This window comes from Ranitomeya imitator, chromosome 5, assembly GCF_032444005.1.
Source record: "Ranitomeya imitator isolate aRanImi1 chromosome 5, aRanImi1.pri, whole genome shotgun sequence".
Taxonomy (NCBI): domain Eukaryota; kingdom Metazoa; phylum Chordata; class Amphibia; order Anura; family Dendrobatidae; genus Ranitomeya; species Ranitomeya imitator.
The window spans coordinates 118258649-118283744 of NC_091286.1; the positions used below are offsets into that span (position 1 = coordinate 118258649).

The following is a 25096-nucleotide window of genomic DNA, read 5'->3' on the forward strand; positions in this document are numbered from 1 at the left end:
TCAAATAATTTCCTAATTTCAAAAATGGGGAGGAGCCAAAAATACAGTTATTAATTATTACTGACCTGTTTAACAATACCGTCTCAGCACATTTTTTTGAATTCAGTGAATTTACTATATAGTTTACAAAATTTCTTGAAAATAATGATGCTTTATAGTTATTGTTGGTCAAGTAATTTGTATTGCAATATGTTTTCTACAGGTGGTGTAATACAGGCTCCCAGTGGATATACTGTAGCTGTGCTACGATCGATATCTTCAAAAATTGCATATCCAAATGAGCAAGGTAAAAGAAAATAAATAACGTGAACTGTTTTGATTGTAACCTTTCATAAAAATTAATTATTTGCAATGTGTTGCATTTGCTCATATTTCCAGTAAATAAGCATTTACCTGTATATACTCGAGTATAAGCCGAGATTTTCAGCCCATTTTTTTAGGCTGAAAATCCCCCTCTTGGCTTATACTAGAGTCATTTTCCCAGGGGGGTCGGCGGGGGAAGGGGAGCGGCGGCTGTGACATACTCACCTGCTCCTGGCGCGGTCCCTGCAAGTGCCTGGTTCTCCGGGCACTGACAGCTTCCTCCAGCATTGAGCGGTCACGTAGTACCGCTCATTACAGTAATGAATATGGACCTGACTCCACTCCCATAGGGGTGGAGCTGCGTATTCATTACTGTAATGAGCGGAAACGGTGACCGCTCAACGCTGGAAGAAGCTGTCAGTGCCTGGAGAACCAGGGATGTGCAGGGACCGCGCCGGGAGCAGGTGAGTATAATGGGGAGGGGGAGCACTGCACGATATTCACATGTCCTCATTCCGGGCGCAGCTCCATCTTCCACGTCCTCTGCAGTGACGTTCAGGTCAGAGGGCGCGATGACGTGGTTAGTCCGCGCCCTCTGCCTGAATATTAGTACTGAGGATGCAGAAGACAGAGTGGCACCCAGAACGAGGACAGGTTAATATTGCAAGTACCGGGGGCCTGAGTGATGAGAGGTGAATATGTCATTTTTTTATTGCAGCAACAGCATATGGGGCAAATGTGTCTATGGAGCATCTTATGGGGCCATAATCACCATTTCTGGAGCATTGTATCAGGCAAATAATTTTATGGAGCATCTTATGGGGCCATAATCACCATTTGTGGAGCACTATATGGGGCAAATATCTTTATGGAGCATCTCATGGGGCCATAATCACCATCTGTGCAGCATTAAATGGGGCAAACATCTCTATGGAGCATCTTATTGGGCCATAATCAGCATTTGTGCAGCATTCTATGGGGCAAATGTCTGTATGGAGCATCTTATGGGGCCATAATCAACATTTGTGCAGTATTATATTAGGCAAATGTCTCTATGGAGCATCTTATGGGACCCTTATTAACCTTTATGCTGTACTGTATGGGGCAAATGTGTCTATGAAGCATCGTATGGGGCCATTATTAACCTTTGTGCAGCATTATATGGGGCATATTTTAATATGTAGCATCTTATGGGGCCCATCATGAACTGTATGGAGCATCTTATGGGGCCTATCATTAACTGTATGGATCATTATATGGGGCTCTTGATTCAGTATGGATATTGAAAAACACTTAACCTACTGATATCTCAATTAATTTTACTTCTATTGGTACCTTATTTTTTTTTTTTTTAAATTACCGATAGCTGCTGCATTTTTCACCCTAGGCTCATACTCGAGTCTTTAAGTTTTCCCAGTTTTTTTGTTGCAAAATTAAGGGGGTCGGCTTATACTCGGGTCGGCTTATACTCGAGTATATATGGTAAATAGTTTTTTCATTGTAATGGGGATTCTCATTATTTCACTTATTTATAAAGACAGGGACTTAAGTTAATGAAACTATATTTTTTATCTCCAAAGCATAAAAAAATTGCCATTTAAATCTTTGGAAATAGATCATTTGGATTGAAAATTGAACGAAGCATCTAAAGCTTTATATCAGCGTTATCAGTGTTACCTAAATCCTGCTCATTAGAACGGAGTAGCAATTTTATATTACAACCAGCACCAACAAAGACAGATCCCCTTTACCTTGCAACCATCACGATGAACTGCAACCTCAATTAATGAAAATGGTGTAATCTCCATGAGTTATAAGATTTGAAATTTGTAAGATATATAAGATATGAGATATTAGAAGGTGAAACAAAAACAAATCTAATTTTGTGTTTATATTATGTGCAATAATAACCCCTTAACCCCGGAGCTTTTTTCTTTTTCGTTTTTCGCTCCCCTTCTTTCCAGAGCCATAACTTTTGTCAATATGGCCATGAGGGGGCTTATTTTTTGGGGGACGAGTTGTACTTTTGAATGCTAAAACTGACCTGCCATTATGATTGTCCTGGTGATTACGAGTTCATAGACACCAAACATGTCTAAGTTCTCTTATATCTAAGTGGTAAAAAAAATTCCAAAGTTTGCTAAAAAAAAAAAAGTGTGCAATTTTCCGATAATGGTAGCGTCTCCATTTTTTGAGATCTGGGTCAGGTGAGGGCTTATATTTTGCATGCTGAGCTGACTTTTTAATGATACCATTTTGGTTCAGATACAATCTTTTGATTGGCCGTTATTGCATTTTAATGCAATGTCGCGGCGACCAAAAAAAATGTACCGTATATACTCGAGTATAAGTATGCTGCTGCTGCACTAAAAAAAAATGACATACTCACCTCTCATCGCTGCTCCTCAGCGTCCCGCCTCTCCGCACTGACTGTTCAGGCAGAGGGAGGCGTGCACACTAATACGTCATCGCGCCCTCTGACCTGAACAGTCACAGCAAGAGGACGGGAAGATGAGGCGGTGGTGGAACACGGAAAGGTGGATATGACATACTTACCTGCTCCCGGCGCTCCTGACGCGGTCCCTGCATGTCCCACGGTCTTCGGGAGCGGCAGCTTCTTCCTGTAGTGAGCGGTCACATAGTACCGCTCATTACAGTAATGAATATGCGGCTCAATATTAATGTAAAAAATAAAGAATAAAAATAAAAAAATATGTCTATACTCACCCCTCCGAAGAACCCTGGCTGTCACCGCTGCGAGCGTCCGCCTCCGTTCCTGAGAATGTAGTGAGTGAAGGACCTTCGATGACGTCGCGGTCAGGTGAGCGGTTACATGAGACCGCAACATCATCGGAGGTCCTTCACTCTCTGCAATTCTCAGGAACGGAGGCGGACGCTTGCAGCGGTGACAGCCAGGGTTCTTCGGAGGGGTGAGTCATATTTTTTATTTTTATTCTTTATTTTTTACATTAATATGGATCCCAGGGCCTGAAGGAGAGTTTCCTCTCCTTCAGACCCTGGGAACCATCAAGGATACCTTCTGATATTTGTGTCCCATTGACTTGTATTGGTATCGGAACTCGGTATCGGCGAGATCCGATATTTTGCCGGTATCGGCCGATACCATCCGATACCGATACTTTCAAATACCGGAAGGTATCGCTCAACACTAGCGATCAGGTTAATCCTTTTTTTTCTTGATGGATCGGGCAATTCTGAATGCGGCGATACCAAATATGTGTAGGTTTGATTTTTCTTTAATTGTTTTATTTTGATTGGGGCAAAAGGGGGGTGATTTGAACTATTTTTTTTTTATTTTTTTTTACATTTTTAAACAATTTTTTTTAAAATTAATTAAAATTATTGACTGTGTCTTTGTCAGTGGGCAAAGTTATAAAGTCAGCAAAGGATCAAATACTTATTTCCCCCAGTGTATGTACTGTAATCTTAGATTACTATGGTGTAAGAACAGAGACTCAGATTCCAGAGATGTGTCATTTACTAGGCTGTGTATTGTTGTTTTGAATACAATCAGTGTTTTATCAGAAAGACATTATGTCACAGTAGAAGCTGACCTCGTGTCTCCTTGTCCTACTAAGCCTCAACTACTGATTTGTAGTTTTACAGTAAGGCAATATACATTGAACACAGAAAGTTACTAACCAGTGGTGTAGGTAGTGTTACCCATGGCCCAACACTGAGTTCTTCTAGATCTACACCAGAGAAAACTGTTACTCTATCACAGATGCTGCTCTCAGTAAACTGTGTGATACATCACAGGGATCAGGGTCTCTATACCTATATCATGCTGCTTTCAGATTACATAGCAAAAAGATGCCCTTTATGAAAGATGCCCTTTATGAGTAAAATCACTAATTTAGTATTCTGTCTGAAAAAAATGAAGCCCCAAACCCTACTGAGTAATGACATTACCTGACGAGATTAAATTTCAACAAATCATGCATTTTGTCATGATTCCAACACTCACAATGTCTTAACCCCTTCACGACATGCACCATACTAGTGCAGCATACTAGTCTCCCCCTTTGATGTGGGCTCCGGTGCTGAGCCCACATCTTTCCCAGCACGTGTCAGCTGTTTTGAACAGCTGACATGTGCCTGGAACAGACGAAGGTGGAATTACAATCCACCCGCGGCTATTAACCCATGGCAACCACATTCGGATCCTTCAGACAGAACCTGAAAACCCACCTCTTTAGAAAAGCTTACAGCTTACACTGACTCCGCTGCCTCCTCACCACTACCGGAGCTACAGCCTCACCAACACTAAAGCTCCTGCAACCCTTGACCTACTGTCTCCTTCCCCACCACCCTGTAGAATGTAAGCTCGCAAAGGTAGGGTCCTCACCCCTCTGTATCAGTCTGTAATTGTTAGTTTGCTTAATGTAAGTGATAGCTGTAATTTATATATAACCCCTTCTCATGTACAGCACCATGGAATCAATGGTGCTACAGTGGGGCAAAAAAGTATTTAGTCAGTCAGCAATAGTGCAAGTTCCACCACTTAAAAAGATGAGAGGCGTCTGTAATTTACATCATAGGTAGACCTCAACTATGGGAGACAAACTGAGAAAAAAAAATCCAGAAAATCACATTGTCTGTTTTTTTAACATTTTATTTGCATATTATGGTGGAAAATAAGTATTTGGTCAGAAACAAAATTTCATCTCAATACTTTGTAATATATCCTTTGTTGGCAATGACAGAGGTCAAACGTTTTCTGTAAGTCTTCACAAGGTTGCCACACACTGTTGTTGGTATGTTGGCCCATTCCTCCATGCAGATCTCCTCTAGAGCAGTGATGTTTTTGGCTTTTCGCTTGGCAACACGGACTTTCAACTCCCTCCAAAGGTTTTCTATAGGGTTGAGATCTGGAGACTGGCTAGGCCACTCCAGGACCTTGAAATGCTTCTTACGAAGCCACTCCTTCGTTGCCCTGGCAGTGTGCTTTGGATCATTGTCATGTTGAAAGACCTAGCCACGTTTCATCTTCACTGCCCTTGCTGATGGAAGGAGGTTTGCACTCAAAATCTCACGATACATGGCCCCATTCATTCTTTCATGTACCCGGATCAGTCGTCCTGGCCCCTTTGCAGAGAAACAGCCCCAAAGCATGATGTTTCCACCACCATGCTTTACAGTAGGTATGGTGTTTGATGGATGCAACTCAGTATTCTTTTTCCTCCAAACACGACAAGTTGTGTTTCTACCAAACAGTTCCAGATTGGTTTCATCAGACCATAGGACATTCTCCCAAAACTCCTCTGGATCATCCAAATGCTCTCTAGCAAACTTCAGACGGGCCCGGACATGTACTGGCTTAAGCAGTGGGACACGTCTGGCACTGCAGGATCTGAGTCCATGGTGGCGTAGTGTGTTACTTATGGTAGGCCTTGTTACATTGGTCCCCGCTCTCTGCAGTTCATTCAGTAGGTCCCCCCGCGTGGTTCTGGGATTTTTGCTCACCGTTCTTGTGATCATTCTGACCCCACGGGGTGGGATTTTGCATGAAGCCCCAGATCGAGGGAGATTATCAGTGGTCTTGTATGTCTTCCATTTTCTAATTATTGCTCCCACTGTTGATTTCTTCACTCCAAGCTGGTTGGCTATTGCAGATTCAGTCTTCCCAGACGGGTGCAGGGCTACAATTTTGTTTCTGGTGTCCTTTGACAGCTCTTTGGTCTTCACCATAGTGGAGTTTGGAGTCAGACTGTTTGAGGGTGTGCACAGGTGTCTTTTTATACTGATAACAAGTTTAAACAGGTGCCATTACTACAGGTAATGAGTGGAGGAAAGAGGAGACTCTTAAAGAAGAAGTTACAGGTCTGTGAGAGCCAGAAATCTTGATTGTTTGTTTCTGACCAAATACTTATTTTCCACCATAATATGCAAAAAAATTGTTAAAAAAACAGACAATGTGATTTTCTGGATTTTTATTTCTCAGTTTGTCTCCCTTAGTTGAGGTCTACCTATGATGTAAATTACAGACACCTCTCATCTTTTTAAGTGGTGGAACTTGCACTATTGCTGACTGACTAAATACTTTTTTGCCCCACTGTATATAAATAAATAATATTAATAATGCCACTGTCAAACTCTTTAACATGCATATCATGAAATCACGCTGGAAATCCACCCATCGGTGACTCCTGTCACGTGATCTTACAAAAATATATATATAAGTTCAAATCACCCACCTTTCGCCCCATTCAAAATAAAGCAATAAAAAAATCAAACATACACATATTTGGTATCACCACTAGGGTTGAGCGACCTTTACTTTTATAGGATCGGGTCGGGTTTCACGAAACCCGACTTTTTCAAAAGTCGGGTCGAGTGAAATCGGCCGATCCTATAAAAAAGTCGGGGTCGGGGTCGGCCGAAACCCAATGCATTGCAATGGGTTACTATGGTTCCCAGGGTCTGAAGGAGAGGAAACTCTCCTTCAGGCCCTGGGATCCATATTAATGTGTAAAATAAAGAATTAAAATAAAAAATATTGCTATACTCACCCTCGGACGCGCCCTGGTACTAACCAGCAGTCTTCCTTCCTTAGCATCAGCCCTTGAAAGACCTTCGGTGACGTCGCGGCTTGTGATTGGTCGCGCGACGGCCCATGTGACCGCTCACGCGACCAATCACAAGCCGCGACGTCACCGAAGGTCCTTCAAGCGCTGATTCTTAGGAAGGAAGGCTGCCGGAAAGAAGCAGGGCGCGTCCGAGGGTGAGTATATACCTAATAAGAATATACTCACCCTCGGACGCGCCCTGCTTCTTTCTGGCAGCCTTCCTTCCTAAGAATCAGCGCTTGAAGGACCTTCGGTGACGTCGCGGCTTGTGATTGGTCGCGTGAGCGGTCACATGGGCTGTCGCGCGACCAATCACAAGCCGCGACGTCACCGAAGGTCTTTCAAGCGCTGATTCTAAGGAAGGAAGACTGCCGGTTAGTACCAGGGCGCGTCAGAGGGTGAGTTGTTATGTTGGCAATCCAGTGACACAGTGTGCCAGCAATCAGAGCACATACAGTGATCTGACAATAACCCAAAAACAATAGAACGAGCTCTGAGACGTGGAATCTCTGTAGACCGCAATACCTGAACCTAACCTAAACACAACTAAAGGCAGCAGTGGATTGCGCCTGACACTACCTATGCAACTCGGCACAGCCTGAGGAGCTGACTAGCCTGAAGATAGAAAAACAAGCCTGACTTGCCTCAGAGAAATACCCCAAAGGAAAAGGCAGCCCCCCACATATAATGACTGTTAGCAAGATGAAAAGACAAACGTAGGGATGAAATAGATTCAGCAAAGTGAGGCCCGATATTCTAGATAGAGCGAGGATAGCAAAGAGAACTTTGCAGTCTACAAAAAACCCTAAAGCAAAAAACCACGCAAAGGGGGCAAAAAGACCCACCGTGCCGAACTAACGGCACGGCGGTACACCCTTTGCGTCTCAGAGCTTCCAGCAAAACGAAATGACAAGCTGGACAGAAAAAGTAGCAACAAAAGCAAAGAAGCACTTATCTAAGCAGAGCAGCAGGCCACAGGAAAGATCCAGAAGCTCAGATCCAACACTGGAACATTGACAAGGAGCAAGGAAGACAGAATCAGGTGGAGTTAAATAACAAAGCAGCCAACGAGCTCACCAGAACACCTGAGGGAGGAAGCTCAGAAGCTGCAGTACCACTTGTGACCACAGGAGTGAATTCAGCCACAGAATTCACAACAGTGAGTATAGCAATATTTTTTATTTTAATTCTTTCTTTTACACTTAAATATGGATTCCGATACCGATTTCCGATATTGCAAACATATCGGGAATCGGTATCGGAATTCCGATACCAGATTCAGAAGATCGCCGACCTCATGGTTGACTCCACACAGGGGTCGGGTTTCATGAAACCCGACCTTGCCAAAAGTCGGCGACTTCTGAAAATGGCCGACCCGTTTCGCTCAACCCTAATCACCACGTTTAGAATCTCCCGATCTATGAATATAAAAAAAAAGAATTAACCCAATCGCTAAACAACATAACGAGAAAGAAAATTTTAAACGCCAGAATTATGTTTTTTTGGTAGCTGCAACATTGATTTAAAATGAAATAACGGGCGATCAAAAGATCATATCTGCACCAAAATGGTATAATTAAAAATGTCAGCTCAGCATGCAAAAAATAAGCCCTCACCCAATGCGAGATCAAGAAAAATGGATACACTACGGGTTTTGGAAAATTACGCAATTTTTTTTTTTCAACAAATTTTGGATTTTTGCTTCACCACTTAAATAAAAATAACCTAGACATGTTTGGTGTCTATGAACTTGTAATGACCTGGAGATTCATAAAAATTACAACTTGTCCCTCAAAAAATAAGCCCTCAAATGGCCACATTGATGGAAAATTTAAAAAGTTATGTCTCTGGGAAGAAGGGGAGCAAAAAAAATGCAAAAATGAAAATGGGCTGCGGCGCGAAGGGGTTAAGGATCCTATGAGTGACAGCTAAGCCACCCTATAGGATGAAGGGTGTGCTGGGCTGTCAGTGTTGTGGCAGCACAGTTGTTCAATGTGGCCAGGCCTGTGGGGCTTGTTCCAGATGGAACTCGTTCAGGATGATTACCTAGCTATCTAGAAGGCTGGCAAAGATCAGAACATTAACATTGCTCTGTGGTGTTTACTCTGTGTTCTGATTTTCTGATTTTTGCTTCTAGACCTTGGATTTGCCTTTTGACTACTCAGTGGTATTACCCCTTTTTGCCTTGATGCAATCTGAACTTAGTAACCTGACCTCCACTTTGTCTTTGACTATCCATTTGTCTTATCCCTTTGACTTTGAGGTACCATCCTGGATTTTGACTTTGGACTCCTTCACTTGCCTCATGGCTTGAAAGTGAGAAGTGGCTCAGCATGACACATTTGATTGGAAAATTAAATTCATTGCAAATTTATTTGCTGTGAATTAAATGTCCCTCCATATACTATTTGATCTGGAAGGACCACAGGGTACAATAATCCCGAGGTGTAGAAAAAAGCAAACAACTAATAGTCAACTATCTCTGTTCACCTCTGCTGCTCACTGTTCCCACTGTGGTACTTGCCACTTTTTCTTTCTGGCGTAATGCACTGAATCTCTGGGCATCTTTACAATAAGTCAGATGTTCTGGCCATGACTAAGTCTGGGAAATCCCTGTGCCCTGAATAGAGGAATTAGAAGTCTGGATTGCGTGTCATAAGATCATGGTACACATCATGATGTCATGACATCACCTAGTGTGAAAATGCACAGGCTTTCAGTTCAGGGTGGTGGAAGAAAAAGGCGCCATGGCTCTATGGGGGAGATCAGTCAGCTGAGATGGCCAAAGAGGTAATCCATTATTATATATATTTTTTTAACCATATGTGAGCAACCATTTTGTTGCATTCATGCAGACCGAATTACGAAAAAGTTTACTTTCTGAAGAATATAAAAAATTTTAAAATTAGAGTCTAATACATAACTCCACTAATGAGTTGTTTTGAAAGCAGCATGGAGTGGCACATAAAAAAGAGTCAACAAACAAATTGGACTTTTGCCAGGAGCCTGAGGAAGAATGGCATAACATTTCTGCAGATTATCTTAACAAACTGACAGTTAGAATGATAAAACTCATTCAGGTTAGAATTGCTGCTAGGAAGATCCTTGAATGAAAGCAAAGCTTGAAGCAATATTTTTAAAACTTATTATTTCTCATTGCTTTGATGATATTTTCCATACAGCTTTTCTTTATTTTTGAATAAAAGTATACATTTTCTTACAAATATTCTATTAACCTCTTCAGTGAAAAAAAAAGTTTTTTATTTGAGAAGACTGACAGACATGTCTGGTAAGATAACGTTGCCTCTAACTCTGAGACCATCTGTTATGGACTGACCTGAGTTGGAGTAGTTATATTGCAACCACTAGGGGCAGCACATGAGTTTAGTTTGGAGGATAAGCAGAAATCATAGTCAGGAAATAAGCAAAGTTAGGTACACGGTAGCAGCAATAGAATCTTGAAGATAAGCTGTAGCTGGAAAGAAGCTAGACTAAAGGGTGGGAGCTCAATAATGTCACAAGGAAGGAAGTGCAATGCTGACTTTAAATAAGCTGTTCAATCAGTAGATCACAGGATTGAGACAATCAGGAACTCAGGGTGGAGACAATCAAGAACTGAGGGTGGAGGCTATCATGAACAGCACAGATACTAGTATTGGGTTTACCAAGGAACTGTCCAGTGAGCTGAATAGCTCAGAGAGAAGAGCTGCCACCTTGTGCACAAGAGGAGCTGGGTTTGAATCCTGACACCATCTGTTTGAGTCAGTGTTCAGCACAGCATGGTCTGCCTGATCAGAAATGACTAAAATAGATAATTTTTGGATTGTTTTTTAATAAAAAATCATGAAAATTGTGCCAGGGTGCTGAGTTATTAAATGGGCGATTGGTTACTATTGGGTTACAAAATGTTTCTATGGGAAAGTTACCTTAACAGAAATACAACTTTAGCAATGTCAAAAACTTGGATGGGCTTAAATGCAGATTTAGGAGACCTCAGAATGTTACACATGAATTTACGGGCACTTGGAAGCTTTGCAGTATTGTGAGTCTCAGCGAAATACCTCGATTCCAATCATGTTTTTTTTAATTTAATAGAATTTGGTGAATTTGAACTTCAAAAGATGTATTAATCTCTACATGTAATGCATATACTGTATATTAGTAATTGTCATAAAATCAAGTTCCCAGCACCATCACCAACACTTTTGTTAAAAAAGGATAACGTCGCCAATTAAGTGATTCCAAACTTTTAAAAACCATTAGATATAATTCCAATTTTAAAAGTCTACATACTAACAATGTTTGATATCCCCCAGTCATACTCCGAGAAGTATAATAGAGTTTTAAATATTTCTGCAATGCTGCATAAAAGGTTTTAAATGACCATTAAGCTTATGGTAGACAACAGCCAATTAGTTAACGTTAGCCAATTAGACAATTAGTTTACAGGATTGTCATGGCCATGTTTCCCTGTCTTAAAGGAAAGCTATCATCTGAAAGCTTCCCAGTGTTTAAATCAGTTTTTTGTGTTACATCTTTTTTTAAAAAATGGCAATTTGTTTTCAAATCATGATGTTTGTTAAAATAACAAAATTAGTAATCTTTAAATTTTCACACTAGCCACTTGTTTTTTCTAGACTTTTACATCTTATACTTTCATGAAAAGTTTTCTGCAAGCCTTCTTAAATTTATGAGCAGGAATACAATGATGGGCAATCTCACAGCTGACCAGTCTCCCCCTCTTTTTAGAATAATAGTTCAATACAAAAGACATCTTCTGGGTTTGACCCTGTAGCTATTTACATGTGTAGTTTCCTGAAACAGCAGGAAGTTAAAATAAAAAAAACCTTGGTGACCCACTTAAAAATTGCAAGATTTTGATTATTAATTTTTTAGAGTTTGTGATGTTTAAAAAAATAAGAAAAAACATTTCCAATTTATTAAACAAGGCATAAACACAAAAACCTTGTTTAACCCCTTAATGACCGCCAATACGTCTTTTAACTGACCTGAGATATAAGAGAATATCCTCCCCATACAGGTGACAATCCAGCAGCTTTCAGCTGTACACTATAGCTGACAACTTGCTGCATCAGCCACGATCAGTGTTGGCATCGTACATATCTGTTTAACCCCTTAGATGCTGCTGTCAATAGTGACTACATCATTATAAATGGTTAACAGAGTGTGGGGGCTCCCACCTTTTCCCAGTTGGTGCCCTCAGATCATGATTTTGTGGTCCTGATATTTGCCATGGCACTTCACGACCAAATAGCGGCCTTAGAGTCTGACGGCTGTTGTAACCTGTTCAGAAGTTAGAGGCATTGAAGTGGTAAAAATGCACATTTTCATTTCTGTCATACCAATTTGCATTAATTCCTGTAAAGCACCTGAAGGGTTAATAAATTACCTGACAGCAGTTTTCAATATGACAGGAGGTGCTGTTTTTAAAATGATATCACATTTGGAGGTTTCCCAATATATGAGACCCCTAAAGCCACTTCAAACCTGGATAGGTCCCTAAAAAAATAAATGTTGTAAATTTCCTTGAAAAAATGAAAAATTGCTGCTACATTTTTAAACCTCCTAAAATGCTAACAAAATAAAATAACGCTTTAGAAATGGTGCTGATGTAAAGCCGACATGTGGGAAATGTTATTTATTAATGGTTTGCTGTGGTATGACCATCTGGATTAAAGGGATAATCATTCAAATTTTGAAAAGTGCTAATTTTTTAACATTGTTCTCAAATTTTTGATATTTTTTATAAATAAACACAAAACATATTGACCTAAATTTACCATTATCATAAAGTATAATGTGTCACGAAAAAACAATCTCAAAATCACTGGGATTTGTTGAAGCGATGCAGAGTTATTACCACATAAAGTGACACTGGTCAGATTTCAAAAATTTGGCTCCGTCACTAAGGGGTTAACCCCTTAGCGACCGCCGATACGCCTTTTAACGGTGGCCGCTAAGGGTACTTAAACCACAGCGCCGTTAATTAACGGCGCTGTGGAAAAAGTCCATAGCGCCCCCCAGAGGCCGATTTTCTCCGGCCGTTTACCGGCGATCGCAAAAAAAAAAAAAAAAAGCGATCTCTTTTTAATTTCTCTGTCCTCCGATGTGATCGCACATCGGAGGACAGAGAAAAGGGGTCCCAGGTAGCCCCCCAATACTCACCTAGCTCCCCCGATGCTCCTCGTGTCTCCCGTTGGGCGCCACCATCTTCAAAATGGCGGGCGCATGCGCAGTGCGCCCGCCGGCCGGCATCGGGAGAATCTTTGGGGTCTCAGCTGCCGGGGGTAGCAGAGACCCCAAAGAGCATGATCGGGGTCGGTATTACCGTCCCCTGTTTTGCGATCGCCGGTAATTAACTGTTTACCGGCGACCGCAAAAAAAAAAAAAAAAAAAGTAAAGTGTAATTCTCTGTCCTCTGATGTGATCGCACATCAGAGGACAGAGAAATAGGGGGATTCGGGGACCCTAGCATACTCACCTAGGTCCCTGGATCCTCTTGCTGCTCCTCCTGGCCGCCGGCAGAAGAACATGGCGGACGCATGCCCAGTGCGCCCGCCATCTGTCTCCATCTGCCGGCCGGCAGGAGAACAGCAGTTGGGGCTAAAATTAGGGTTAGGGGTAGGGTTAGGGGTAGGGTTAGGGTTAGGGGTAGGGTTAGGGGTAGGGTTAGGGTTAGGGGTAGGGTTAGGGGTAGGGTTAGGGTTAGGGGTATGGTTAGGGGTAGGGTTAGGGTTAGGGGTAGGGTTAGGGGTAGGGTTAGGGGTAGGGTTAGGGTTAGGGGTAGGGTTAGGGGTAGGGTTAGGGGTAGGGTTAGGGGTAGGGTTAGGGTTAGGGGTAGGGTTAGGGGTAGGGTTAGGGCTAGGGTTAGGGCTAGGGTTGGGGCTAAATTTAGGGTTGGGGCTAAATTTAGGGTTAGGGTTGGAGCTAAACTTAGGGTTAGGCTTCTTTCACACTTACGTCGGTACGGGGCCGTCGCAATTCGTCGGCCCGACATACCGACGCACGTTGTGAAAATTGTGCACAACGTGGACAGCAGCTGTAGTTTTTCAACGCATCTGCTGCCCAATCTATGTCCTGGGGAGGAGGGGGCGGAGTTACGGCCACGCATGCGCGGTCAGAAAAGGCGGATGCGACGTACAAAAAACGTTTCATTGAACGTTTTTTTGTGCCGACGCTCCGCCAAAACACAACTGATCCAGTGCACGACGGACGCGACGTGTGGCCATCCGTCACGATCCGTCGGCAATACAAGTCTATGGGCAAAAAACGCATCCTGCGGGCACATTTGCAGGATCCGTTTCTTGTCCAAAACGACGGATTGCGACGGAATGCCAAACGACGCAAGTGTAAAAGTAGCCTTAGGGCTAGGGTTAGGGTTGGGGCTAAAGTTAGGGCTAGGGTTGGGGCTAAAGTTAGGGTTAGAGCTGGGATTAGGGTTAGGGTTTGGATTAGGGTTGGAATTAGGGTTAGGGTTGGCATTAGGGTTACGCTTGGGATTAGGGTTAGGTTTGGGATTAGGGTTAAGGTTAGGGTTGTGATTAGGGGTGTATTGGGATTAGGGTTAGGTTTGAGGTTAGGGTTGAGATTAGGTTTAGGGGTGTGTTGGATTTAGGGTTTTGATTAGGGTTATGGTTAGGGTTGACATTAGGGTTGTTTTGGGGTAAGGGTTGTGATTATGGTTAGGGTTAGTGATTAGGATTATGGATCAGGTTGGGATTAGGGTTAGGGGTGGGTTGGGGTTAGGGTTGGAGCTAGAATTGGGGGGTTTCCACTGTTTAGGTACATCAGGGGGTCTCCAAACACGACAGCCAATTTTGCGCTCAAAAAGTCAAATGGTGCTCCCTCCCTTCTGAGCTCTGCCGTGCGCCCAAACAGTGGGTTACCCCCACATATGGGGTACCAGCATACTCGGGATAAATTGGACAACAACTTCTGGGGTCCAATTTCTCTTGTTACCCTTGTGAAAATAAAAACTTGGGGGCTACAAAATCTTTTTTGTGAAAAAAAAAAATATTTTTTATTTTCACGACTCTGCATTCTAAACTTCTGTGAAGCACTTGGGCATTCAAAGTTCTCACCACACATCTAGATAAGTTCCTTGGGGGGTCTAGTTTCCAAAATGGGGTCACTTGTGGGGGGTTACTACAGTTTAGGTACATCAGGGGCTCTGCAATCGCAACATAATGCCCACAGACCATTCTATCAAAGTCTGCATTCCAAAAAGGCGCTCCTTCCCTTCCGAGCTCTGCCGTGTGCCCAAACAGTGGTTTACCCCCACATATGGCGCATCAGCGTACTCGGGATAAATTGGACAACAACTATTGCAGTCCAATTTCTCCTGTTACCCTTGTGAAAATAAAAACTTGGGGGCTACAATATCTTTTTTGTGGAAAAAAAACATATTTTTTATTTTCACGACTCTGCATTCTAAACTTCTGTGAAGCACTTGGGCATTCAAAGTTCTCACCACACATCTAGATAAGTTCCTTGGGGGGTCTAGTTTCCAAAATGGGGTCACTTGTGGGGGGTTACTACAGTTTAGGTACATCAGGGGCTCTGCAATCGCAACATAATGCCCACAGACCATTCTATCAAAGTCTGCATTCCAAAACGGCGCTCCTTCCTTCCGAGCTCTGCCGTGCGCCCAAACAGTGGTTTACCCCCACATATGGGGTACCAGCATACTCAGGACAAATTGGACAACAACTTTTGGGGTCCAATTTCTCTTGTTACCCTTGTGAAAATAAAAACTTGGGGGCTAAAAAATCTTTTTTGTGGAAAAAAAATATTTTTTATTTTCACGGCTCTGCATTATAAACTTCTGTGAAGCACTTGGGCATTCAAGATTCTCACCACACATCTAGATAAGTTCCATGGGGGGTCTAGTTTCCAAAATGGGGTCACTTGTGGGGGATTTCTACTGTTTAGGCACATCAGGGGCTCTCCAAACGCGACATGGCGTCCGATCTCAATTCCAGCCAATTCTACATTGAAAAAGTAAAACGGCACTCTTTCTCTTCCAAGCTCTGCGGTGCGCCCAAACAGTGGTTTATCCCCACATATTGGGTATCGACGTACTCAAGAGAAATTGCACAACAACTTTTGTGGTCTAATTTCTCCTGTTACCCTTGTGAAAATAAAAATTTGTGGGCAAAAAGATCATTTTTGTAGAAAAAATGCGATTTTTTTTTTTCACGGCTCTACGTTATAAACTTCTGTGAAGCACATGGGGGTTCAAAGTGCTCGCCACACATCTAGATAAGTTCCTTAAGGGGTCTAGTTTCCAAAATGGGGTCACTTGTGGGGGGTTTCCACTGTTTAGGCACATCAGGGGCTCTCCAAACGCGACATGGCGTCCAATCTGAATTCCAGCCAATTCAACATTGAAAAAGTAAAACGGCGCTCCTTCACTTCCAAGCTCTGCGGTGCGCCCAAACAGTGGTTTACCCTCACATATGGGGTATCGACGTATTCAGGAGAAATCGCACAACAACTTTTGTGGTCTAATTTCTCCTGTTACCCTTGTGAAAATAAGAATTTGTGGGCGAAAAGATCATTTTTGTGTAAACAAAAGCGATTTTTTATTTTCACGGCTCTACGTTATAAACTTCTGTGAAGCACTTGGGGGTTCAAAGTGCTCACCACACATCTAGATAAGTTCCTTAAGGGGTCTAGTTTCCAAAATGGTGTCATTTGTGGGGAGTTTCCACTGTTTAGGCACATCAGGGGCTCTCTAAACGTGACATGGCGTCTGATCTCAATTCCAGCCAATTCTGCATTGAAAAAGTCAAACGGCGCTCCTTCACTTCTAAGTTCTGCGGTGCGCCCTAACAGTGGTTTACCCCCACATATGGGGTATTGGCGTATTCAGGAGAAATTGCATAACAAAATTTATGGTTACATTTCTGTTTTTACACTTGTGAAAATAAAAAAAATGGTTCTGAATTAAGATGTTTGCAAAAAAAAGTTAAATGTTCATTTTTTCCTTCCACATTGTTTCAGTTCCTGTGAAGCACATAAAAGGTTAATTAACTTCTTGAATGTGGTTTTGAGAACCTTGAGGGGTGTAGTTTTTAGAATGGTGTCACTTTTGGGTATTTTCAGCCATATAGACCCCTCAAACTGACTTCAAATGTGATGTGGTCCCTAAAAAAAAATGGTGTTGTAAAAATGAGAAATTGCTGGTCAATTTTTAACCCTTATAACTCCCTAACAAAAAAAAATTTTGTTTCCAAAATTGTGCTGATGTAAAGTAGACATGTGGGAAATGTTATTTATTAACTATTTTTCGTGACATATCTCTCTGATTTAAGGGCATAAAAATACAAAGTTTGAAAATTGCAAAATTTTAAAAATTTTCGCCATATTTCCGTTTTTTTCATAAATAATCGCAAGTAATATCGAAGAAATGTTACCACTAACATGAAGTACAATATGTCACGAAAAAACATTCTCAGAATCAGCGGGATCCGTTGAAGCGTTCCAGAGTTATAACCTCATAAAGTGACAGTGGTCAGAATTGCAAAAATTGGCTCGATCATTAAGTACCAAATTGGCTCTGTCACTAAGGGGTTAAACAGTCTGTTACTTTATATTCCTATAAAACCCTTCCTTCTTTTGAAGTTCTTCGTAAATATATTTAATCTCCTAAAGGTCAACAGTTTGCAAACTGTACAAAATAACAATGTTTGTTTGCAAGATCCCTTAAATATTCATTTTTTTTCAGATCTGATTAGAATTAAAATAATTTAATTAATATGATTTTATTTAAAATAATTATACAAGATATAATGTTTAATTGTGCATTGCTCTAGTAAATATGCTTTCCTATGCTACTCAGTTAATTTCCAACTGAATATATTCAGTTTGGCAAACTTCATATGATTAGTTAGAAATGTGAGAAAACCTCATTTGCACAAGGCTCTTACTCATTTTCTGTAAACTGATGAATTTCCAGGAGGTCAACAAGTCAATTGCAGAGATTGATTTGATAAATTTCCAATGAAAAATAAGTATTCCTCTGAGAGTAAGTAACAAAAATGAAATTAAAGCTCAAAGACTTGATTCATTAAATACTACATTTGATATGTCTAAATAATCTACAAAAGTATTAACTTTTAATTTTATATAAAAAAGATTATATAAGCTAGAAATATTTGCCAATTTGTAAATGATTTTAACTCCTTTAGTTCTGGGCATTTTTTTTGCTTTTTCCGCTTTTTGTTTTTTCCTTTCGTTCTTGTTTATTTTTCCATAAAAATAGCCATACAATGATTTGATTTTTATGCAGGATGAATTGTAATTTAGACTGACATCATTCATTTTACCGTAAAACGTACTAAAAAAAAGGGTTAAAAAATTTCAAGTTGGATGAAATGGGGAAACAATTCAATTCTGCCAATTTGTTTTCTTGTTGTAGCACTATAGATTTTTACACCATATGCCACCAAATTTCACACTGACATAAAGTTTGATTTTCCGTTTGATAGATATGGAAACAAAATTCATATTCCTCTACATAAAAAAATATATATTACCGTATATACTCGAGTATAAGCTGAGATTTTCAGCCCATTTTTTGGGCTGAAAGTCTCCCTCTCGGCTTATACTCGAGTCATACCCAGGGGTCGGCAGGGAGCGGGGGCTGTCTAATTATACTCACCTGCTCCTGACGCGGTCCCTGCAGGTCCCCGGCTCCCTGGCGCCCCAGCTTCTTCCTGTACTGAGCGATCACATGGTATCGCTCATTACAGTAATGAATATGCGGCTCCACCTCTATGGGAGGTGGAGCCGCATATTCATTACTGTAATGAGCGGTAACAGTGACCGCTCTGTACAGGAAGAAACTGCAGCGTTGGGGAAGCAGGGACTGCACAGGGCCAGGAGCAGGTGAGTATAATGGGGAGGGGAGAGCAGTGCTGCGCGATATTCACCTGCTCCTCACTCCAGCACTGCTCCATCTTCAGCGTCTTCTGCAGTGACGCTCAGGTCAGAGGGCGTGATGACATGGTTAGTGCATGCCCTCTGCCTGAACGTCAGTGCAGAAGACGCTGAAGATGGAGCTGCACCAGAGCGAGGAGCAGGTGAATATAGCAAGTGCCGGGGGCCTGAGCGACGGAGAGGTGAGTATGTGATTTTTTTTTATCGCAGCAACAGCAAATGGGGCAAGTATCTGTATGGAGCATCTATGGGGCCATAACGTTTGTGCAGCACTATACGGGGCAAGTTTCTGTATTGGGCCATAACGTTTGTGCAGCACTATATGGGGGCAAGTGTCTGTATGGGGCCATAACGTTTGTGCAGCACTACATGGGGCAAGTGTCTGTATGGGGCCATAATTAACGTTTTTGCAGCACTATATGGGGCAAGTGTCTGTATAGGGCCATAATCAACGTTTATGCAGCACTATATGGGGCAAGTGTCTGTATGGGGCCATAATTAATGTTTGCGCAGCACTATATGGGGCAAGTGTCTGTATTGGGCCATAACGTTTGTGCAGCACTATATGGGGCAAGTGTCTGTATGGGGTCATAATTAACGTTTGTGCAGCACTATATGGGGCAAGTGTCTGTATAGGGCCATAATCACGTTTGTGCAGCACTATATAGGGCAAGTGTCTGTATGGGGCCTTAACGTTTGTGCAGCACTATATGGTGCAAGTGTCTGTATGGGGCCATAATTAACGTTTGTGTAGCACTATATGGGGCAAGTGTCTGTAAGGGGCCATAATTAACGTTTGTGGAGCATTACGGTATATGGGGCAAGTGTCTGTATGGAGCATCTTATGGGGCCATAATCAAGGTTTGCGCAACACTATATGGGGCAAGTGTCTGTATAGGACCATAATCCCGTTTGTGCAGCACTATATAGGGCAAGTGTCCGTATGGGGCCATAACGTTTGTGCAGCACTATATGGTGCAAGTGTCTGTAAGGGGCCATAATTAACGTTTGTGGAGCATTACGGTATATGGGGCAAATATCTTTATGGAGCATCTTATGGGGCCATAATCAGCATTTGTGCAGCATTATATTGGACAAGTGTGCCTATGGAGCATCTTATGGGGCCATTATTAACCTTTATGCAGGATTATATGGGGCATATTTTAATATGGAGCATCTTATGGGGCCCATCATGAACTGTATGGAGCATTATATGGGGCTCCTGATTCAATATGGATATTCAAAAACACTTAACCTACTGATGTCTCAATTAATTTTATTTTTATTGGTATCTATTTTTACTTTTGACATTTACCGGTAGCTGCTGCATTTCCCACCCTAGGCTTATACTCGAGTCATTAAGTTTTCCCAGATCATTGTGGCAAAATTAGGGGAGTCGGCTTATACTCGGGTCGGCTTATACTCAAGTATATATGGTTTGCTATGTTCTATCAGGTGTAATATTCTGGATTTATTATATAAAGTAGGATGTAGCCTTGGCAGTTGTACCCCAACCCTTATGCCTCTATCCTGTTTTTCTTCCAGGCAAAGTAAGGTAATCAACATGATTTATACGTGCCTCAGGAAAGTAAAATTCTACATAGGTCTGACGTGTAAATTGTCCTTTAAAAAAGGTCTAGATTTGAAGAACCTTGGCTACACTATCCAATCAATTTAGAATCCACTAGTGTTAAATTATCCCCTTAGTGACTGAGCCAATTTTGACAGTAATGTCCAAGCCAAATTTTACAATTCTGACCAGTATCACTTTATGTGGTGGTAATAACTCTGGAACTCTTCAACGGATCGCACTGATTCTGAGGGTTTTCTTTGTGACATATTGTACTTCATGGCAGTGGTAATATTTATTCGATATGACTTGCGTGTATTTATGAATAAAATGGAAGTTTGCAAAAATTTTGAAAATGTAGCAATTTTCAAATCTTTAATGTTTGTGCCCTTAAATCAGAGAGTTATGCCACACAAAATAAAATACCATTTTCCATATGTCTACCTTACACGAGCACAATTTTGGAAACAATTTTTTTTGTTAAGAAGTTAGAAGGGTTAAGTTGACCAGTGATTTCGAATTTTTCCAACAAAATGTACAAAACCATGTTTTTAGGGAGCACCTCACATTTGAAGTGACTATGAGTGACCTATATGACTGAAAATATGCAAAAGTGGCACCATTCTAAAAACTGCACCGCGAAGTGTTCAAAACCTTTAGTGTTTAGTACTGCATTTTTGGAATGATGATACTTCTTGTGCAGTATTCAGGTGCTGATAATGATTTTGGTGCAATATTCAGGAACTAGTAGTGGAATTGGTGCTGCATTCAAGTACTGATTATGGTTTTGGTGCTGTTTTTATGTACTGATGATGTTTTGCTGATGTGCTTATGCACTGATGATGGTTTTTTGATTGTTTTTAAGTACTGATGTGGCCTTTTGCCTGTATTCATTTACTGATGATAGTTTTGATGCTGAAATCATGTACTAATGGTGGTTTAGTTGCTGTATTCATGTATTGATGGTGTATGATCCTGTAGCAATGTTATTCTCAATTTTTCAAATAATGCTAATAATGTAGTTTGTCAATTGAAAAGTTAAGTATTACTACTTTTGTATTTCTGTTAGGAGCATTAAACTTTTTTACTTTGGGAATGGACAGAAAAATGTGCATCCTACCTCAGTGTGTTATGTAATCTGTAAATATTCTATAACCTTATAAAATATTTGTCTAGCACCTAGTAAATTAACAGTATTTAAAGTGAAATTTACACTAATCACTCAAAACTCACTTTACAGTGCATGAATCAGCAGGCAGAAGTGCTGAGCTTCTGTCAGAGCACACACACAGAACAATATACACACGCTATAAGAAAGATATGGTTCTATACAATGCTCTCACAGAGCAGTATTATTACTTACCTGACTCAATACCAAAAGTGAGCACTAACTTTGCATTCAAACAATTTTCAAAAATTGCTGCAAACACTATTTTTTGTCATAGCTGCAGAAAAAAACGCACCTTTGCAGCAACGTAGCCATGTAGTGCTTAGAGTTGCATAAAATCTGAATACTGCCCTCATCCTGTGCTGCACTGAGATATGGTAGCATTGGAGAACTCATGGACCCACTGTAGAACATCCAAGTATTGTTTTTTTTTTAAACTTGTTAAAAAAATTGCTTTTTCAAATTTTGTAAACTTTTGTAAAAATTTCACTTTTCTGTACAACATCATCTATTACACATGCTTTTACTCAAACTTTTCAATAGTCTAAATTTGTCTGGGACTTTCACAAGATATAATATTAAAAAGGAGTTTTGGTTGGCAAACCCCACAAAAATGAAATGTTCTCTGTCAGTTTGAAGATGTTTTGGTTTGACCGTAAAGTACAAATTTTTATCAATATAAATGTTGGAAAGTATGTTTACTGGACAATGGTTATAAAGTGAAGCAAATAACTAGCATGGAATTAATCTTCAGAAATGAAATGTGAGAACATTTCTTTAATCCATGTTGTAGGTGGGAGAATTTATTTTTATTAAATAGATTTTTTTTCATGGAATAAAAAAAATAAAAAAATAAAACCTTACACCAGCTGGGGAGCGATGATGGGGACAGAACAATCACTAATAGCTCAAACTGTCCACATGAAGTGTCATGTTATCAGCAGCATATATACTGTTTTTACATGGTCATGTGCTGCTGAGAACAATTATTTTTCTTCTGGCAAAAACAATCCAGTCACATAGGTAGCATTTTGCTTGTTTAATATAACACACCCCATAGTACTCCACATAGTATACAACCCCTGGCAAAAATTATGGAATCACCGGCCTTGTAGGATATTCATTCAGTTGTTTAACTTTGCAGAAAAAAAGCAGATCACAGACATGGTACAAAACTACAGTCATTTCAAAAGGAAACTTTCTGGCTTTAAGAAACAGTAAAAGAAATCAAGAACAAAAAATGTGGTAGTCAGTAATGGTTACTTTTTTTAACCAAGCATAGGGGAAAAATTATGGATTCACGCAATTCTGAGGAAAAAATTATGAAATCGCCCTGTAAATTTTCATACCCAAAAATAACACCTGCATCAAATTAGATCTGCTCGTTAGTCTACATCTAAAAAGGAGTGATCTGTTATGACCTGGTGGTTAAGAGGCCACACTGATATGACCTGGTGGCTAAAACGCAACATGGAGCGAGCTCTGAGAAGGTGGTATCTCTACTGACCGCAGTCCCTAATCCTAACAACACAACTAGAAATAGCCGTGGGATTTTCCTGACACTACCTAGACACCTCGTCACAGCCTAAGATATAATTACCCCTACAGAAGGAAATAGAAAGCTATCTTGCCTCAGAGAAACCCCCAAAAGGAAAGATAGCCCCCCACAAATATTGACTGTGAAAGGAGAGGGAAATGACGAACACAGAAATGAAATTAGAATTCAGCAAAGGGGAGGCAAATACTAAACTAGATAGACAGAGAGCAAAGGATGCTGTGCGGTCAGTATAAAAAACTACAAAATCCACGCAGAGATTACAAAAATGAACTCCACACTGACTCATGGTGTGGAGGGGCAAATCTGCTTTCCCAGAGCTTCCAGCTAGCCTGAATAAGACATAGTGACAAGCTGGACAAAAAGAGACAAATATGCAAAGCAATAGAGTCCAAACAAATGGACAAACAAAAACTAGCAAAAACTTATCTTTTGCAGACAAGGACTGGCCATATTAAAATTCCAAGGAGAGAACCAAATCCAACCAAGAACATTGACAGCAGGCATGGACTAAAGCCCAGAGCAGGTTTAAATAACAAACCCAGGCAAGGCGATTAGTGAAGGCAGCTGCTACAGCTACCTAAAGGAGCAGCAGTTCCACTCGAAACCACCAGAGGGAGCCCAAGGGCAGAACTCACAAAAATACCATTAGCAACCACAGGAGGGAGCTCCAGAACAGAATTCACAACAGTACCCCCCCTTGAGGAGGGGTCACCGAACCCTCACCAGAGCTCCCAGGCCGATCAGTACAAACCAAATGGAAAGCACGAACCAAATCGGCAGCATGAACATCGGACGCAACAACCCAAGAATTATCCTCCTGGCCATAACCCTTCCACTTGACCAGATACTGAAGCTTCCACCTCGAAAAACGAGAATCCAAAATCTTCTCCACCACATATTCCAATTCCCCCTCAACCAACACCGGAGCAGGAGGATCAACGGAGGGAACCATAGGTATCACATATCTCCGCAACAAGGATCTTTGCAACACATTATGAATGGAAAAGGAAGCTGGAAGGGCCAAACGAAAAGACACTGGATTGATAATTTCAGAAATCCTATAAGGCCCAATAAAGCGAGGCTTGAACTTAGGGGAAGAAACCTTTATAGGAACATGACGAGAAGACAACCAAACCAAATCCCCCACACGAAGCCGTGGACCAACACACCGATGACGGTTAGCAAAACGCTGAGCCTTTTCCTGAGACAACGTCAAATTGTCCACCACATGAGTCCAAATTTTCTGCAACCTGTCCACCACGGAATCCACACCAGGACAGTCAGAAGGCTCAAGCTGCCCCGAAGAAAAACGAGGATGAAAACCAAAGTTACAAAAGAAAGGCGAAACCAAGGTAGCAGAACTAGCCCCATTATTAAGGGCAAACTCGGCCAATGGCAAAAAGGTCACCCAATCATCCTGATCAGCAGACACGAAACATCTCAAATAGGTTTCGAAAGTCTGATTGGTTCGCTCCATTTGGCCATTTGTCTGAGGATGGAATGCTGAAGAAAAAGACAAATCAATGCCCATTCTAGCACAAAAGGACCAACAAAACCTAGAGACGAACTGGGAACCTCTGTCAGACACAATATTCTCTGGAATACCATGCAAACGAACCACATGCTGAAAAAATAATGGAACCAAATCAGAGGAGGAAGGCAACTTAGGCAACGGCACCAAATGGACCATTTTAGAAAACCGGTCACAAACCACCCAGATGACAGACATCTTCTGAGAGACAGGAAGATCAGAAATAAAATCCATGGAAATATGCGTCCAGGGCCTCTCAGGAATAGGCAAAGGCAAAAGCAACCCGCTGGCACGGGAACAGCAAGGCTTAGCCCGAGCACAGGTCCCACAGGACTGCACAAACGAACGCACATCCCGCGACAAGGAAGGCCACCAAAAGGACCTAGCCACCAAATCTCTGGTACCGAAAATC

General features: G+C 41.3%; 1 protein-coding gene across 3 annotated transcripts in view; it reads left to right on the forward strand.

The window, feature by feature from the left end:
• The window catches only part of LOC138681526 (proton-coupled folate transporter-like), a 730145-nt gene that overhangs the window by 479102 nt on the left and 225947 nt on the right, over window positions 1-25096 (forward strand). For all 3 annotated transcript variants that reach the window (XM_069769104.1, XM_069769106.1, XM_069769105.1), the window contains one exon: window positions 203-286. In XM_069769104.1, coding sequence (XP_069625205.1) covers window positions 203-286 — 84 coding nt within the window. The remainder of the gene's footprint in view (window positions 1-202; window positions 287-25096) is intronic.